The sequence below is a fragment of the Sus scrofa genome, chromosome 6 (genome assembly GCF_054392235.1).
Source record: "Sus scrofa isolate SSC_HxYL_T2T_F1_AM1 chromosome 6, Sscrofa_HxYL_maternal_Yorkshire_Landrace_v2.0, whole genome shotgun sequence".
Taxonomy (NCBI): domain Eukaryota; kingdom Metazoa; phylum Chordata; class Mammalia; order Artiodactyla; family Suidae; genus Sus; species Sus scrofa.
Window position 1 is genome coordinate 14,793,999 of NC_139388.1, and position 18,855 is coordinate 14,812,853.

At 40.6% G+C, this 18,855-nt stretch overlaps 1 protein-coding gene across 6 annotated transcripts in view; it reads right to left on the reverse strand.

Moving 5' to 3' along the window:
- Positions 1 to 18,855, reverse strand: part of HYDIN (HYDIN axonemal central pair apparatus protein) — a 549,453-nt gene that overhangs the window by 164,872 nt on the left and 365,726 nt on the right. For all 6 annotated transcript variants that reach the window (XR_014805538.1, XR_014805539.1, XM_084959659.1 and 3 more), the window contains 2 exons: positions 3,279 to 3,517; positions 573 to 840 (listed from right to left, as the gene is read on the reverse strand). Coding sequence is in view for 4 of the 6 variants with exons in the window: in XM_084959659.1 (XP_084815785.1) it covers positions 573 to 840; positions 3,279 to 3,517 (507 nt within the window). In the remaining 2 variants the exon portion in view is untranslated. The remainder of the gene's footprint in view (positions 1 to 572; positions 841 to 3,278; positions 3,518 to 18,855) is intronic.

Sequence of the window (18,855 nt, forward strand, 5' to 3'; positions counted from 1 at the left end):
AAACAGACACATGGTTTGGATCTGCCTAAATGTTTTAGGCAGAATGGTGGTAATGTAAATAGGAACAAAATATCAGAGCTGCTGAAGATAATAAGCACGGCTCTTCTATCAATACATAGAAAGATGATGATCATAAATGTGATACGTGTCGTGTCAGGCTGAGAGAGAAGGAACCAAGGTTATCCCGATGCCTGGATGGGAGAGGCAGCGACAGTATCTATAAATATATCTTTTTGTGAATAAATATTACATGAATACTGATGTGTTAACAGGAGGCTGAGCTTTGGCTGAATGCTGCATGTCCCTCTACCACAGACTTGCTGGCTTTGTTGACTCTGGGGAAGAGAACCTGCTTTACATGGTATATTAAGATGGGGTTCATGGTAGCTGTGGAAACAACACTCAGCAGAGCTGAACCTTGAAAGCAGTGGGTGCTGCCATGGTAACTCAGTGCTGTTGGCGATCCCTGAGAAACCACATCCTTTCTTCAGATCAAGGTCCAGGGACTCCGGAGAAATAGAGCAAAGGTTTATTTAGGAGAAAAAGAGCTTCCAAACGTGCTGTCCTCTTACCCCAGGGCTAGCAGAATAGCCTTCAAGTATGACATCGATGGTCTGGCCTGGGCACAGCTCCATCCTGATGGGGTGGAGCTGAAACACGGGGCTCTGAGGAGTCCTGGATGCCTGGGAGCACTGGGGATGGCTTTTTGAAGGTCCCTTCCTGGCCAGGCCCTTCTTGCTCTGCTTTTCCTGGGGACAGAAATCTTCATTCATCCAGAACAACTGTTGGACCCGACGTCCTTTGTTGGTCAGCTTGAAGCGGTAATAATAGGTGTCCAGGCTGGAAAAGACGAGGCAGGGATGGAGAGGACTTAACTTCTGTTTATCACGACACCCTTGGGACTTAGCCCTCTGGAAGTAGTTAAAAAGTGAACAACCAAACAGACCTCTTTTTTTGTGTTGTTTTGTTTCTAAATATAGGAAGGCTAAATGGTGATGCCCCTAGGAGCTATCACAGTCATGAAGCAAGGTCCACCTACTCATGGGGTCATTAGATTTGAGTCAAGGCCTTGAGTTTGGCCCCTGCATTGCCATCACCGGGGCACGGGAAGGGGCTGTGGGGAAGCAGCCCCACCCATCCCCAGTCTTTCTCAGCAGGTTAAACTGCCACAGCACACACAGACACCGTTCATGGGAAAACCACTTCAGTTTATGGGAGATGGTTCCAGGGAGTGAAAGCAAAATCCCTACTGGAGGAGAAGCACGTTTCCCATTGTGTTGAATAAATATCTAGTGACTAGTGAAATGTCTCGTGATGGACTCAAGGGGAAGGGAACGTCAAAGAGAAACAACACTATCCTCTAGGCCTCACTAAAGGTCAAGACGACTGTAATGGATCAGAACACCAGCTGGATTGGTCATTTTTCTCAGACTAACATACTTCAAAGATGCTACTATTCTTCCTTCCTCCCTCCCTCCTTTCCTTTCTTCTTCTATTCCACAAATATTTTTAAGGACTTCTGTACTTTCTGGCTCTTTGCTAGACAATGAGATTTCTTAAGGCAATGGAAGTGGTTTTATATATAATTTTTTTTTTTTTTTACTGATATATAAGCTTACTTTAAAAATGTTCTTTTTCTTTTCAGGGAAAAAAACACATCTCAGGACAGTTTTTATTTATTTATTTATTTGGGGGCTTTGAGTTTTCATCCCACCTGCCCCTCCTTTGAAAAGACAGCATCTTCAATAAGCAAGTTGAAGCTTGGTTAAAAAATAAGGAGAATTTGCCAGTCGTCAGGTACAGTCATTTACTCTGTAATTTGACTTCACAACTAAGGGTAGGTTTCAGGGGGAACCAATAAATAATACCTGCTATTTTATAAATTAGGCAGGGTCTCTCACTTATTCATAGTATATCTTTTAATCATCATAGCTACCCAATAATGCATAATTATATTTACTTCCATTTTATTGATTTAGTCCCATTTTATTGAAGAAACAGAAGCTCTGAATATTTAAGGGAGTTGTCCAAAAATATGCCATGAGAAGGGATGGCATATGGGTATTCATTTAGACTTTGAGGCTGAAAAGGTTGGCAAACTTTTCTTATCGAGGATTGAGTAATGAATATGTTAGACCTTTTGGGCTACATGTGCTGTCACCATGACTCAACTCTCCATTGTAGCGTGAAAGAAGCCACAGGAAATACATGCACATGAATGGGCATGGCTGTGTTCCAACAGCACTTCATTTATAGAAACAGGCAGTTTTTCCCACTCCTGCTTTTTATGATTCTTTTGGAGATTGCTGGCATCATGATTTTCCGTCAAAAAGAAGAGTGATAGGGTTTAGGCAGAGTGAAAATTGGCAGCTAAAGGCTACAGGTTGTTTCTATATTCATAGAGAACTATCAGCTAACCCTCCAATTCCAGGCAAGTGTCAGAATATCCTTTGGGGCCATTTGACACTATATATTAAGGAGAACATGCAATTCAGTCTGGCTTGCAGTATATTGTTTTCTATAACTATATTTGAATGTGCTTAACAAAAAACTTGAAAACAGAGGCATGGCATGCAATGATGAAATGCCCTAGCTTACAGTCAATGGGTGGGAGGAGAGGAGAATTTTTTTTTTTGCTTCTTTCTAGGGCTGCATCCATGACATATGGAAGATCTCAGGCTAGGGATCAAATCAGACCTATAGCCACTGGCCTACACCACAGCCACAGCAACAGCAACATGGGATCTGAGCCATGTCTACAACCTACACCGCAGCTCACGGCAGCACTGGATCCTTAACACACAGGGTGGGGTTAGGGATAAACCTGCATCCTCATGGATACTAGTCGGGTTTGTTACCACCTGATAAGATATATTATAATACATTTTTACCTTCCTGGTTATACCCTACTTAGGTTACCACTAAGATGCATCTGTATTTTCCATATTCATGGAAAAGAATAATTAGTGTATTGGAACCAAAGAAGAGAAATCATGGTTGAGATTCTAAATTTGTCAAAGAAAAGCCACTATAAGTTCTAGAGAAGGAGGCCATCCTTTTAAGTCATCCCTTCTCTAGTGTAGAGGGATATGGCTTGAAAAAAGTAACCAAGATATGACCAGGACATATCTTACGGTGGCTGATGTACCCATCTGGAGGGGGAAGGGCTTAGGAGGCTGGGTCTGTCTACTTAAAAATAATTTTCCAAAGTAGAGGTGGTGCTCAGCTTATGCAACGTATCTGATACGTATAAAAATTGGTCCATGATATTTCCTTACCTAAAATGTGCTCCCAAATTGAGTTCTGGAGCAAAGGGCTTATCTGTAACAATCGTGGAGCCAATTCCTGAAGCCTGGACAGGAATCTGGTAGGTGTTGCTATTTTCAATGTCCAAAATGACTTTGTCTTTGAAGGTCAGTATGTCGTTCAGGTTGGCGGTCAGTGTCAGCTCAACATCACTTTCCGGGGGAACCTTGCCTTCCTTGGGTTCAATCGTCCAGTGGGACTTTTTGTGTGCCTGAAACACAAAACCGCAAGTTAACAGTGAAGATATTCTTGGCTTTTCATTCTGCATATGTCAAAGCCCTCTATACTTCAAATGGATGGCACTGTAGAACTCAACATCAGAGACAAACATTATTTATTTGAATCAAAGCAGCTGGGTGTTTGTTGGCTTTTCTTTTCTTTTTTTCCAAAAAGCAATATGATTCTGAAGAGCAAACCTCTAATTCTACCTTTGAATGCTTTGTGAAAATTCTTTACATCTCTTTCTCAAGATGACAGCTCAGTTCTCTAACAAGCTTATAGGAATTATCAGCTCTAACCTCCAAATTCTGAGATACCAACAGAAGGTACAAGATCCCCCCTGGAATTTGGAATTTTTAAAAGAAATGGTTTTTCAAGGGCAAAGTTTCTATAATGCTAAAGTAGGGATGAACAGCTTTCATTAATAAACACAATAGAGAATAAATTAAAAAATAAATAAATAAATAAATAAAAAATAAACAAACACAATAGAGGAAGTCATCCTGATTTCTACCGTTTCATAATAATCAGAATCTCATTTGCTAGAATTCCAGAGTTATTTTGAAGTGTGTTATAGGACTAAATTATAGACTTGGAAGTGACCCTTACCAATCCATTCCCTTTAACTGCTTAGATCCTCATAGCTCACCCTCAGGAAAAGGAGGAAACCCTAAGGTCTTTAGCCAAACAATATCTCTCAATGAAAGCTACTCTGATCATCACTTTTTAAATCATAAACCTTCCCCCAACTACTCCTGATCTCCTTTACCCTGTTCTATTTTTTCCCCTTTTTTAACACGGTGCAGCAATGACTTATCATGCTTCTGTCCCCTGCACTACAGTATAATCTCTCTGTAGAAGGGATTGTTGTCTTTTTGTTACTGTTGTTCACTGATCTATCCCCAGTATCTATTACTGTGCCTAGTACATAGTAGATGCTTAATAAATATTTGTTAGATGAATTCAAATTCTTTTAATCAAATCCTTTGATGTTAGAGAATTCTTATCTAAAAGTAAGTAACTTAGATAAAAAATGAGTTTTAACAAGCTAAATTGCTATTTCTTCTTTACATCAAGTAGATATATATATATATATATATATTTTTATTTTTTTCCTTTATTACCTTCCCTAAACTGGTACTTGGTCTACTTCCTTGGAGCTAAACAGAATAAACTGAATCACCCTCTTTTGCTTAATAGCCCTTTAAATCCTGAATCCAGCTTTAGAAGAAAGCTTTAAAATCCAGCTTTCCACATGGCACAATCAGGCTCCAAAGTTAAAAATTTGGTTAAAGTGTCAAATAATAAAAAATGACAACGCTACAACTAATTTAATCTAAAAATATAAATTCTGTTTTCTTTGTTGTAATCTATTTTATCAGGCTGTTTTTAAGATTTTTTTCTCCTTGAATTTGATTGAGTATAATGCAGGTTCACTACAGTGTGTCTAATTATAGCTTATTTGTATATCCTGTTTGTAATTTGCTATTCTTCTAGAATCCATGGTTTTATATCTTTTATTTCTGAAGAATGCTCAACCATCATGTGTTTAAATATTTTTTTCTGCCTCATTCTTTCTCTTTTCCTTGTATTACTCTATTATATATGGGTATGACTTTCCTAGTGTAGCCTCTTCTTATGTCAGTCTTCATTTGCATTTTCCAGTCTTTTACTCTCATGATTTCTTTGGAGCTAGTTTCCAGTTCACTAATTCTTTCTTCATCTGTGTGCTAATTCACTGTTAAATACACCTATTGTGCTATTAACTTCATTGTTTTGTTTCTTTTTGAATTCAGGTTTCATTATTTATGTTTCTTTTTATACTTTTTCGGCCTATTGAGATACTTTAAAATCCTGATTATGACATTTGGACTTGTTAGATATTTTTCTTAGTCATTCTTAGTCATCTACAAATTTGGTAAGCAAACGGTTTTTAGGACTTTTCAAGTAAATACAGCAAATACACATTCAATTTTTCTAAGGTCCGTGTGCGTGTTGTGGGAGACATAAAAATGTCCAAAGTACATTCTGTGTCCCCAAGAAGCTGACAGTAATGACATTCAGAGAGATCAACTTGTAAACAACAAAATGCAAGTCAGGAGGAGGCTGGGGTGAACGTACCTCAGGGAAATCTAAAGAACAAGATGCTTTCCTAGAGCAGAAGATATTGAAACTCTTAGATTGTATGACAACTTGTACCAGATGCATTTTCTTTTCTGCCTAAATGTGAAATTGGGCTTAATTATCAGGTAGTGTGATCCCTTACTATATTATGCTATTGATTTATAAAATTCAGGTTTTTTTCCTACACTAATTTCATTTATAAACAATTATCTCAAAATTAACGCAAAGCATCATATCCCTATTTTGATTGCTGTGTCATTTAAATCAATTGAACAGTCCTGTTTTACTTTGGGGAAGAAATTCCTAAGAAATATTTATAAGGATTGATAATCATAGAAAAATTTAGTGATGACTAAGAATGCATTGGGAAAAGGCTGGAAAGAGAAGAGGTATAGTGATCATTTAGAAACTTCCAGGAAAATAACAGAAAGGCAAAACCAAATCTGCCACTTCAGAGAAGAAGAGTTTGATTATTCCCTCATGTCTTGTCCTTAGCTCCTCATACTCTTCTGAGTAAGGAAGCTCAGAGTAAGCCCTCTAAAGATAAGCACATAGAAGAAAATAACTGAAAAACAAATGTGAAATACACTCTGGGGGATGGATTTGAGAGGGCATTCCAGTCTATTTCATTTCTATGGTGTGCTTTTTCCAGCAAGAGCAAAGAAAGAAATGTAAAAACACATGTAAGCTCTATGAGGGCTGAGGTACAATGCAAAGCTACAGGTCAGAAACGTCCTGACAAGCATATACCAACTTTGGAATAGAACTGATGATGGCTGTAAACAAGAATGTAGGTTGCAATTTGCAGGCAAGAGTTAGAGATTTCAACCAGGCTGACTGTCACAGGAGGGCAGTGCCTTGGATTGTCACCTAAATTCAGGTCTGGTCCCAGTGCAGATTCAGAGACTGGATTTGGTCAGTGAGCCCTGAATGGTCACTCTCTTGGGAAAAGGCTCATAAGTACTTAAACAAGGAGAATCTAATATTTAAACCTAAAAGCCAATTTCCCAATTAACAAGTAAGGAAAATCCTATTCCACAGACCAATGCTAATTACATTTCCTCTTGGTTTGAAAATCTACATGGAACCAGAAATCAACTGCTTTTAAAATTTTAAATAAATTAAATAAACAAATAAGAACAGTTCTCAAGATGATAAATTGTTTTTAAAGAGGATGCAGATGAGTGATGATGAGGAAATTTTAATTTTGGTATTAATGGAAATTATAGCTTTAAGTCAAGAATCCTATTATTATTCATTATCTTTTATGCGACATGTCTAGAGACATAGACAGAAAAGAAAATAAGCATTAAATACTACACTAGATAAACCAGGGCTGAGAAGGGATATTTGCATGCTAATTATCTTTATTTAGAGGACACTTGCTGAAGGAAATGTTGATGCTTGTAAGACTCAAACTGTTTTTCCAAAATTTCTCTCGAACTTTTCTACTCATAGCAAATTAGCCCTAGTGGAGTACTAAAATATTAAGAAAACAGTAAGCAAAGTCTGTCTTTCCAGAACGTTAGCCTATATTTGTGTCTAATTTTATTCTAAAATATTAGCAACAAAAAGATAATGATCCTCATACATTTAATTTGGGGGATTATAGCTCAATTAGTGTTGGTAAGAGAAACTGCAAAGGTAGAATGTCACTATATTCTGCTCATGCCTAGGTTCAAATAAATAATTACTTGGCATCTTCTTAATTTATCCACTACTTTAAAAAACAGTGATAGTCCAGTCACGGCTGCAGGCTTCTTCTGGCACGCATCTCAAAACTCTTACAGCCTCAGCCCATTACCCAGTTCCAAAGCCGCTGTCACATTTGTAGGCATTGTTACAGCGGTACTCTACTCTCAGCACCGCTATCTATCTTAGTCAGCTGCGGCTACTGTAACAAAGTTCCATCCACTGTCTGGGTGGCTGATAAACGGTAAAAATTTACTTCTTAACTTCAGAGGCCGTAAGTCCGAGATTAGGGTGCCAGCATGGTTGCGTTCGGGTGAGGGCCCTCTTCCAGACTGGAGACTGATGACTTGCATCCTCACAAGGGCAGAGAGCAGAGCAGAGGAGGCGAGCTCTCTTCTGACCCTTATGAGGGCACGAATCCCATCATGAGGACTCTACCCTTAGGACCTCATCCAACCCTGAGCACTTCCCAAGGCCCTGCCTCCTGACACCATCACATTGGAGGGTAAGGTTTCAACCTATGATTTTTGGAGGAATACGAACCCTCAGTCCATGACACTCTGCCCCAGGCTCCCCAAATTCATGCCTTTCTCACATGCAAAATATACCCATTTCATCTAAATAGCCCCCAAAGCAAATAACTTGTTTGGTTTCACAGGTTCACAGCTGGAGAAGAATTTTACCTCAGGATGGATGGACCCTCAGTCTCACTCATACCTGACTTAAGTGATGTTTAGAGGAGACTCTGGACTTTAGAGGCGATCCTGGAACAAGGTAAGACGGGGCGGGGGGGCGTGCTGTCGGGATGAAATGAATGGATTTTGCATGTGAGAAGAACATCAGTTTGGAAGAGCCGGGATGGAATGTTATGGACTGAATGGTTGTGAGTCCCTCAAATTCATGTTGAAAGCTTACCCTCAATGTACTGGTCAGGAGGTGGGACCTTTGAGAGGTGACCAGGATTTGGAGAGGTCATGACGTGGAGCCCTCATGAATGGGATTAGTGCCCTTAGAAGAGCCATCAAAGACATTCTTCCTCTGTTTGGCTCTCTGTCACGTGAGGATACAGTGAGAAGTCACTGGTCTTCAGTCTAGAAGAGGTCCCTCACCAGAGCCCCACCGGCTGGCATGCCGATCTTGGAGTCGCAGCCTCTGGCACTGGGAGACTTGGGCTTGGGAGAAATAAATTAGTGTTATTTAGAAGCTATCCAGTCTACTGGTACCTTGTTATAGCAGCCTAAATGCACAGTTATAAGTGCAAATACTAATAATCCTCTGACATATTACTCATAGAAAAGAACACAAAAGTGAGCTCTAGAGAGCTATACATGCAAATTAAATTTTATTTTCCAGGGCCGCTCCTGCGGCACATGGAGATTCCCAGGCCAGGGGTCCAATCGGGGCTGTAGCCGCCAGCCTACGCCACAGCCACAGCAACACCAGATCTGAGCCACATCTGTGACCTACACCACAGCTCACGGCAATGCCAGATCCTTAACCCACTGAGCAAGGCCAGGGATCAAACCTACAACCTCATGGTACCTAATCGGATTCATTAACCACTGAGCCAAAACGGGAACTCCTCCACAGATATTTTAACTGGGTCATTATAGTTTCATTTCATCAATTTTCATTACAATAAATAGAGGTCTTTGACACATCATTTTCAGTCTGACCTACACAAAGTAAACATGGATATAGATTTCCCATGCTTGAGTAACCAGCCCTTTTTCTTACTTAGAACTACTTGTCTTATTTTTGGTTTTTTGATTCCAGGCTACTAGCTGAGATAAAGTAATGCCCGCTGCTAACACGGAAAGATCCCTGATGCTCAACGGCTTAATACAATTGATGCTTATTTCTGGTTCACATGCATTCCAGTCGGTGGCAGGAGTGAGGATGGGCCTCTGTTCCATTCAGACATTCAAAGACCCCAGCTAAGCAGATTCTGACATGTTTAATTTATGGCTTCTAAGCCAGTCTGGACATTGACATCTGCCTGGCCAATGAAAGAAGAAAGAGAATAGAGGGTCGTATGCTAAGATTTTATGCACCAAGCCTGGAAGTGGTATACATCGCTGGCCAGAACTCAGTCATGCGGCCACACCTAACTTTAAAGGAAGCCAGGAAATGCCACCTGCTCAGGGTTCAAGAGTATAGGATGGCGGCCATGGTGAACTACTCTCTGCAGAAGCTACCTTGTTGGTTCAGTCTGCTGTCCTCAGATCTCACCCCAACTGCCTTAGATCTCAGAGCTTGGAAGTAAAGAGTTCACTCCACCAGAACACGGTAGGAGTAGAACTTGGTATTTCAATTCCTATGGGAATTGTAGGCCTGGAGGTTTTATCCACCTGCTGTTAGGACAAATGGAAGGGCAGCTAGAAATAATAAAATAATAAATAATAAAAATGTTCTAGGCAGAATCATCTTACTTGGTTTGCCCTTCTTCCCAAATATGTGACCTCGAGCACTCCATATAGTTTATTCATTTATGAGGCCCAGCCTACAATTAAAACATAAACCAATGCCATTTTTGTCCTTCATTTGTTAAAAAAAAAACAAATGCCTTTCAGAAGACAGAATTGTCAATGTCATCTTTCCTGTTCTAACCATTTATTTTCCTCTTCTAGCCCGTAGCATAGGTCAACCCTCCGTCCACCATAAAGAGAAGGTGTCACCAGCATAAGTGCTATTTCAAGTCAGGAGGTATTAGTTTTCAAGGGATGGGTACCATTTCTATTCTGATTCCTGCTGACATAGGTTGGCTGCTTTGGAAGGAAGACCTGAAGTTCCTCTCCAGGGCTGAATTGATGAGTTTTCTTTTTGATTAAGCTTATTAATCAATGGTTGGCATAAAACCAGACAGCAAAGTATATCCTAGGATCCTAGAACAAAGCACATTAAAGAGCCATCTGCTAAAGGTATTGGACCCCCCTTACCAAAAGTCAGGCTCTAAACCACACTCACCTTGGGTCCTCTTGGTATCTGGCTTTTAGGGGTGTCTTTTGTTTTTAGGGAGGACTTGGTCTAGGTCACACTTTCTGTTATTAGACGGCAAATGTGACTAAATAAAGAATGGATGAGTGATAATCATATGTGTGGAGGACATTCAGTAACCCTTTCAAAATCACAATACAGCAACACAACGACTGACGGGTTAGGAAGGAGGGCTCTGAAGGAAATGAGATGTTATAGTTTGAGTCTCAGATCTGCCACTTTGCAGCTGTCAGACACTGCGCAGTTTACTTAACTGTGCCTAGCCTCAGTTTTCCCATCTGTAGCTCATGATACTGACAGAACCTCCTGCACAGATTGATGGTTAAATGAGGTGATGCATATAAAACTCAGAATAGCGTTTGGTAAGTCCCCATAAATCACAACTATTGTCATCATTTTACCAAGAGCCTAAAATGGCCTACATGACATATAATTATGGATTCAGTAGGGTTTTCCCCTAAAATACATTACAAAACTGAGAAAATAAGGATGGATGCCAGGAAAGCATTTAACATACAATACTCTTGCCAGAGGAGAGGCATCTCATAAAGGGTTTAGAGGAAGCAGGAGTCTAAGATGGTCCCAAGAACTCCATCTCCCGGTGTCCGATTATTTTCTCCTAGTTATTTAATCAAACAGTAGCCTAGGCACAGCTGTGAGGGATTTTGCAGATGAAGTTAAGGTCCTAAATCAGCTGAGAGTAAGGAGGGGAGATTATCTTGAGTGGGCCTGACTTTATCAGGTGAGCCCTTAGCAGGGATTGGGCTCTTCCTAAGGAGGAGAGGCCAAGCACGAGGGGGGTCTATGGGGGGTGCTATACGGTGGAAACTGTTGGGGGCTCAGCAGCTGAGAGCAGTCCCTGGCTGGCAACTAGTAAGAAAACAAACTCTGCCAAACCTGAGGGGGCCTAGAGGTGGACCTTTCCCTAATCAGGTCTCTGGAAGGGGATGCTGCTCAGCTAGCACCTCAAATGTCAGCCTTCTGAGCTCCTAAGGAGAGGATCCAGCAGAGTCATACCTGGACTTCTGACCCTTGGAAACTGAAGTGGTAAATTTGTATTGTATCACTAAGTTTGCAGTAACTGTTTACATAGCAATAGAAAACTAATACCAGGTTTCATATATTTGTTCCATCGATGATAAAAATTAGCTTCCCTAAGGTTGCCACCAAAATTTCAGCAAGAGGTGCTTCTATATTTTCCATGCACATGGGCCTGAGTCATGACAGCAGCCCAGGAACAACACAGACAGCCCAGGAAGTCGCTATGTGTAAGTGTGTATGACTGTGTGAAAGATGGAAAAATTGTGATCTCTTGCAATGTGGAATCCCAGGCACACGGGTAATTAGTCTTACGTCCTCCTCCTCCCCGAGGTTACACTTATCTTTTTATTTGACAAGAAGGCACCTGTGCACTTCTTAGGAAGTGCTCAGGTCCCGAGGTAAAACAGCCTGAGCGTATAAAAGTTACCCTATCATGTATGTAATATTTGCCACAAAAGACAGGGTTTTCACATGTCGTTTCAACAATCAACGGGAGCGAGGACACCCAGGCAGACCTCCTGTCCCGCAGTGCTAATGACCATGAAGCTTGAAGGAAACAGCACTGTGCCCTTTTCTCCAAAATGACTCATCTGCCCGTTGAAATCTGCTGGAATTTCCTTCCGTGGAAGGAGAGGACACAAATAACAACAGGAACCAAAGTGCAGAGTGAGGGATTTCTTTGGATTTATGCTATTATCTCAGCAGATGATCAGTTCTTTGTGGAACAAGAACAATGAACAGTCACTGAGGCCCTTCTCTTTTTCGTCCTCTAAATGGTATCTCTAGTCATACGGTTCTCTGCCTTGAAATGAGTCACTTTGCTGCCTCAAATAATTAACTCCATGTTAGGAGAGGAAGTGCAAAAGAAATGGTGCCAGAACTTGATAACAGAGGCAGAGAGCCTCATGATTAAAAGAAGGGGCTTTAGTGTCACATGGTGACCTGCTGATCAGCTGTGGATTCTGCTGTTTGTCATCATGCAACTTGGGACTATTTTAAAAAAATCTAGGTTTTGGGGTTCTCATCTGTTAAATCTGTGTTACTTGAAGATGAAATAAAATGGGTGCTGCGCATCGAGCCCTTTGTCTACTGCGGAGTAAATACTCCCCAATTGGTGGTTTCTTTCAAAACTTCCTGTCCAGTTCTTCCTGCGTGTGCCCTTCCCCAGTTGGTCTTGTTGACACGAATCTCTTTCACACACCTGAGCCTGTGCCTCTCCCGCTGCAGATTCTGGATGGTTCTCCAATGTCTGGATTCGTGGTCTGACTATTTCTCTCCCTTTGAGAAAGCTATGGAACCCCTCCACAGAAAAAGCACACCCGCCCCACACACCCCTACCACCACACTATCCATACACACACACTCAAACACATATCCCAACTTACATATAATATCCAAAGTTCAGGGACCCTAAACCTGGTGGTTATTTGTCATCTTTTCTGTGTGAAACAAGAGCCTGCAATCAACACTGATAGGAGCCTCTGGCCCTGAGGATCTATTCCAAATTCTTCGTCATGGGCCCCAAGGCACTTTTCCAGGCTTAACTCCCAGGCACTGTCAATTTCCAATATGCACCCTTGGCTTCAGCCACATCGGGTCTTCCCAAGTGTGCTGTACCTCATCCCTGTGTTTAACTAGCTGTTCTCTGGAAATGTACACCCCACTCCTGGTCCTCCTTATCCCTCAGGTTTCTGCTCAAATGTGCCCACCTATGAAGTTTGTTTGTTTTTGTTTTTTTTTAGAGCCACACCTGTGTCATATGGAAGTCCCCAGGCTAGAGGCTGAATCGGAACTGTACCTGCCAGCCTCCACCACAGCCATGACAACGCCATATCCAGCTGTGTCTGTGACCTATACCACAGCTCACAGCAACACCGGATCCTTAACCCACTGAGCAAGGCCAGGGATCAAACCAACGTTCCTCACGGATAATAGTTGGGTTTGTTACCACTGAGCCACAACTGGAATGCCTTCCTGTGAGCACTTTTAAGTTTATGGAAGAATTAGCCACTTCCTCCTCTGTGCTTATATATAACATAGCACACGGTGCTGTTTTTGTATCCATTTCTTTTTTTGAGATTGTAAATTCTTTGAAGAAAGAGATCATTCTATTTATTTTTATGTCTCTCCTTTCAGTTAGCACAGTTAGTACCAGGCATGGGGAAGATGCTCAAAAACAAGTATTTATGGGTCAGTGTATGAGAAATGTTCAGCATCACCAGCAAGCCCAAGAAACACAGACTCAACCATCAACACAACATTTTTTTCATCTGCCAGATTATGCAAAACAAACAAAACACCTTTTCTGGGCGATAATTTCCAAAGATGTATTGAGGCTCTTAGTTATGTTCATGCCATTTGACCCAGCAACTGCCTTTCTAGGAATTTCGTTGAAGGAAACAGTTAAAGTCAGGAGCAGCGAATAGGACTAGGACGTGAGAATTGTTTAAATTGGAGAAAAACCAGAAGCCACCTATCATTAGGGGATTAGTTAAATCAACGGTGGTGGAGTGAAATAATGTAATAAATTCAGTCACTGAAAACGATCTGCACAGGAATATTCCTTAATAATTCACATCAAGACGGATGACACTACATTGATGAATGAAAATAGCTTGTAACGAAATAGTGGGAGGCAGCAATCTACAGACAGACACACCTACACAGCCAAGTTTTGGAAGATGCATACCAAAAATTTAACACCGGTCCATGAGATCCAGCTGTATAGCACTGGGAATTATATCTAGTCACTCAGGATGGAGCATGATGGAGGATAATGCGAGAAAAAGAATGTATATATGTATGTGTGGCTGGGTCTCTTTGCTGTACTGCAGAAAATTAACAGAACACTATAAACCAGCTATGGTGGAAAAAATAAAAACCATTAAAAAATAAAAAATAAAAAAATTTTAAAAATGAAAAAATAAAATCTAAAACACCATTAAAAAAATTTAATAGTGGTTATCTTCAGGGTGGCACGCTGAGTGATTTTTTTTTTCTTTAACTTCTGTTTGTTCTAGAAGAACGTTATTTATGTAATAAGAAGACACACATATTTTTTGAATAAATAAATCATCCTCAGGAAGGACCTGTGCAAACACATGAGTAAATAAGCTCTAAGCAACTAAAGAATCAGAAAGTGAATGGATTTGAAATTTCTAAAGTAACTTCTTTGCTAATAAACCACTTTTCTTTGATATGGAAGAACACATGTATTCATCAATAAAAATGTTTTATGTTTTGCAAAGTAGCTTCACTGTCAAAATCTTAGCGAAACAAGGGAAGAGTGAGGAAAGAGGCAGCATTAGAGCTCCCACTTGACAGAGCACTGTACTATATGAATCAGTGAAGTATGAAACCTCAGGGCCTCTCTGAGCATGCCTTATTGCTTTTTCCTTTTTATCTAAGAAAAAATATAAAAAAGATCTCAGGATACAGTGTCATAAAAATCTAAGTCTTTCCACAAGTCATTTCACCTAGATATTTTTGCCTGTCAACATTAATAATCAAAACCACCACTTTTTTTTTCTTTCTCTTTTTTCTGTCTGTCTTCTCAGGGCTGCACCCGCAGCATATGGAAGTTCCCAGGCTAGGGGTCCAATTGGAGTCGCAGCTGCCAGCCTATACCACAGCCACAGCAACACAGGATCTGAGCCGCCTCTGTGCCCTACACCACAGCTCACAGCAACGCCGGATCCCCAACCCACTGAGCGAGGCCAGGGATCGAACCCGCAACCCCATGTTTCCTAGTCAGATTTGTTTCTGCTGTGCCACGACAGGAACTCCCCAAACTACCACTTCTTGAATGCTGAGTGCTTATTTTTCACCAGGTGCTTTCTACATAGATTATCATGTTTAATTTTCTAGATACCATTATTAGCTTCATTATATGTGGAATCTAAATACAGCGCAAATGAACCTATCCACAAAACAGAAACAGACTCACAAACATAGAGAACAGACTTGGCGGTTGCTGAGGGGGAGAGGGGAGAGAATGGGATAGACTAGGAGTTTGGGGTTAGTAGATACAAACTATTACATTTAGGATGGATAAGCAATGAGGTCCTCCTATAGAGCACAGGGAACTATATCCAGTCTCTTGGGATAGAACATGATGGAAGATAATATGAGAAAAATACTATATATTTTTTTCTGGGTCATTTTGCCGTACAGCAGAAATTGGCACAACATTGTAAATCAACTATACTTTAATAAAAAATAAATACATAAATAAAAAAGAAGGAAACGAAGCCTCAGAAAGATTAAAGAACTTGCCCAGAATTACTGCATGCAGAGTTAGGACTGGATTTCAGATCTGTCCAAATATAACACCTTCCTGTCAATAGTACAGGATACTCCTTCAGGACTCATACACTTGACCACTCTTTGTCGTGTGACCACCCCATGTGAGACCATGGCCACCATCAGATAATGCTGTCCTCCCCTCCCCGACTCCAAAATACCCCAGCTTAGCATCCTAAACACCCAGCGCGGAGATCTTTTTCTTCCAAAGTATGAAACAATGCTGCATACAATTTCAGCACAACTGACAGGTAAACAAATTAAAAATAAATAAATAAAAATAAAACGAAAAAAAGAAAATAAATTTTCATTGGTGAGCATGTTGTAGAGTATACAGAAGTAGAAATACAGTGTTGTTCACCTGAAACATATGTTATAAATCAGTGTAACATAAACAAACTAATAAATAAATAAGAAAAGAAATGCCCCAAATGCTACCGTACGGAGAGCTCTACCATGCTATATATGCCTCTCCAGTCTCTTTCCTTTCACTTATGGCAGAGGAGATGAGTGGGACTGAGGAAGAAAATGCTTTGCACCCTGAGCAATATCATGTAATCTTGATAGACGTGTGTCCGGATTTCATATCATTAATAAACTTTACACCATGCTCCTTAATGCATCACTTCTTGTCTTTGCCCATTATGTAAAGAGTTTATTTCATCTTGTACTAGCTTATTACTGAAGATGAATGTTTACTGTCAGTACACAAAGAGGCAGAATCAACTCTTCAGTTGATAATGACAGTGACAGGTATCCCTTCAAAGTGACATGAGTTGGTGTCTTAGTGTGGGCTGCTGTAAGAGAATACCACAGCCTAGGTGGTTTATAAATAACAGAAATGTACTTCTCACAGTTCTGGTGGTTGGAACTCTGAGATCAGAGTGTCCACATGGTCAGGTATGGGTGTGAGCCCTCTTGTGGGTTGCAGACAACCATTTTTCTCATTGTATCCTTACGTGGTGGAGAGGGTAAGAAAGCTCTCTGGGGTACCTTTTATGGGGACACTAATCCTGTTCATGAGGACTCTAACCTCATGGCCTCACTGCCTTCCCAAAGCCTCACCTCCTAACACCATCCCACTGGGGAGTCAGAATTTCAATAGATAAACTGGGGGGGAGGGCACCAATATTTAATCCATTAGTGTTGGGCTGATGAGGACGAGGGTACTGGGGAAGAAATTACACATTTTTATGGAGGCGGGAAAGTAGAACTTGAAAAACATCCATACGTGACCCATATGAAGGAAATTTTGCCTTAATCGCCCTCTGGGGTGACAAGTATTAACTGTATGCCTGAATCATAATTAATTAGAAAAAACAATTTGCTAAAGCCAATTAAGAGCTGGAACAGGCAGAATGAAGATGGAAAGGCTTACAAGTATGGAGGAAACCAATGTGTTTTTCTTTTATTTCCTGGATAGCTCTTTAGTGACAATGGAACCAAACCTCCTTTCATTTTGGCTCTAACTTATACTCGAACTAATCATATTCAATCAGTAGAGCTGTCACTCTAAATTCAGGGAACGTGCTGACCCTAATCATTAGGTTACCCAACATCCAATCAATAGCTTTCCTTCTCTCGGGGAGGTTTATAATCAATATGACCTATTGAAATCTGTATTCTGTGTCTCACATTTAGCTATGCTAAAGTAACAGAGGTCTTAGGGGAGGGTGGGAGTGCGTGGCTGGCTCACAGCTCTCTGTCAAGGACAAGCCTTTGCTTCTGGAAGTCTCTCGATAACCTGTTGTCACTGAATGAGTCACGTATATGGCTCCGCCAGAGCACAGTCCATTTTGGAATGGCTATGACTTTTATGTAGTCAAAGAAAAGATGCCCACCGTAATAAATTAGAATGTTTTTCTCTTCTTATTTCCTTATTTCTGTGAGTTTATGTTACAGATTTTTCACAATTAAGGCCGAGGCACAGGAACTCTGCTCTCTTGTGCCAAGTGAAGACACGTTTCATCATCCTTTGGTCGGTGCTCAATGATAATACATAAAGTACTATAAAAAGCAGTTAAGAGGACTGACTCTAAATCAATGGGTTTAAGCTTTACAATATGTCTTTCAATCTAACACATAGGAAAAAGAGAATATTTTGAAATATTAAAAGCCTAGCACAGTTGTTTCCGTCTTGGCAATTGTAAATAATGCTGCTATGAACATTGGGGTACGTGTATCTTTTTGAATTAATGCTTTTTTTTTTTGTCTTTTTAGGGCCACCCGAGGCATATGGAGGTTCCTAGGCTAGGGGTTGAATCGGAGCTGTAGCTGCTGGCCTACACCACAGCCATAACAACGCAGGATCTGAGCTGCGTCTGCGACCTACACCACAGCTCACAGCCAACACCAGATCCTTAACCAATGAGCAAAGCCAGGGATTGAAACTGCATCCTCACGGATACTAGTCAGATTAGTTTCCGCTGAGCCATGAGAGGAACTCCAGTGTTTCTTTTTGTTTGTTTGTTTGTTTTCAGTGATATATCCAGGAGTGGAGCTGCTGGATCATATGGTAGGTCTATTTTTAGTTTTTTTGAGAAACTTCCATACTGTTTTTCACAGTGGCTGCATCAAGTGTACAAGGGTTCCTTTTCCTCCACATCCTCACCAACATTTGTTTTTTGTTTTCTTATTGATGACAGTCATTCTAACAGGTGTGAGGTGATAACTCACTGAGGTTTTTATTTGCAGTTCCTGATGATTAGCAATGTTAAGCATCTTTTCACGTGCCTATTGGCCATCTGCATTTCCTCTTTAGAAAAAAATGTCTATTCAATTCTTCTGCACATTTTTAATTGTGCTGTTTGTTTTTATAATGTTGATTTGTAATGAGCTGTTTGTATATGTTGGATATTAATCCTTTATTAGTCATATCATTTGAAAATATCTTCTCCCATTCAGGAGGTGGTCTTTTCAATTGGCGGTGGTTTCCAGGCATAGTTGTACCTCCAAACAAGGTAAACATCATATGGACCAGAAGTGGAAGAGAAACAATAAGGGCACATGAAACCACAGACCTCCTGGGCTCTAGCTTCTAAAACCAATAAAGGAAGCTCATGGGAGAAAAATGGAAACCAAAAAGACCTTCCAGGAAGTAAGGGATAAGGGCCAAGATCCCCAGCTAAGGGAGCTTCCTTGTGTTTAAAAGAAGGCTAAACACAACTGTGATAC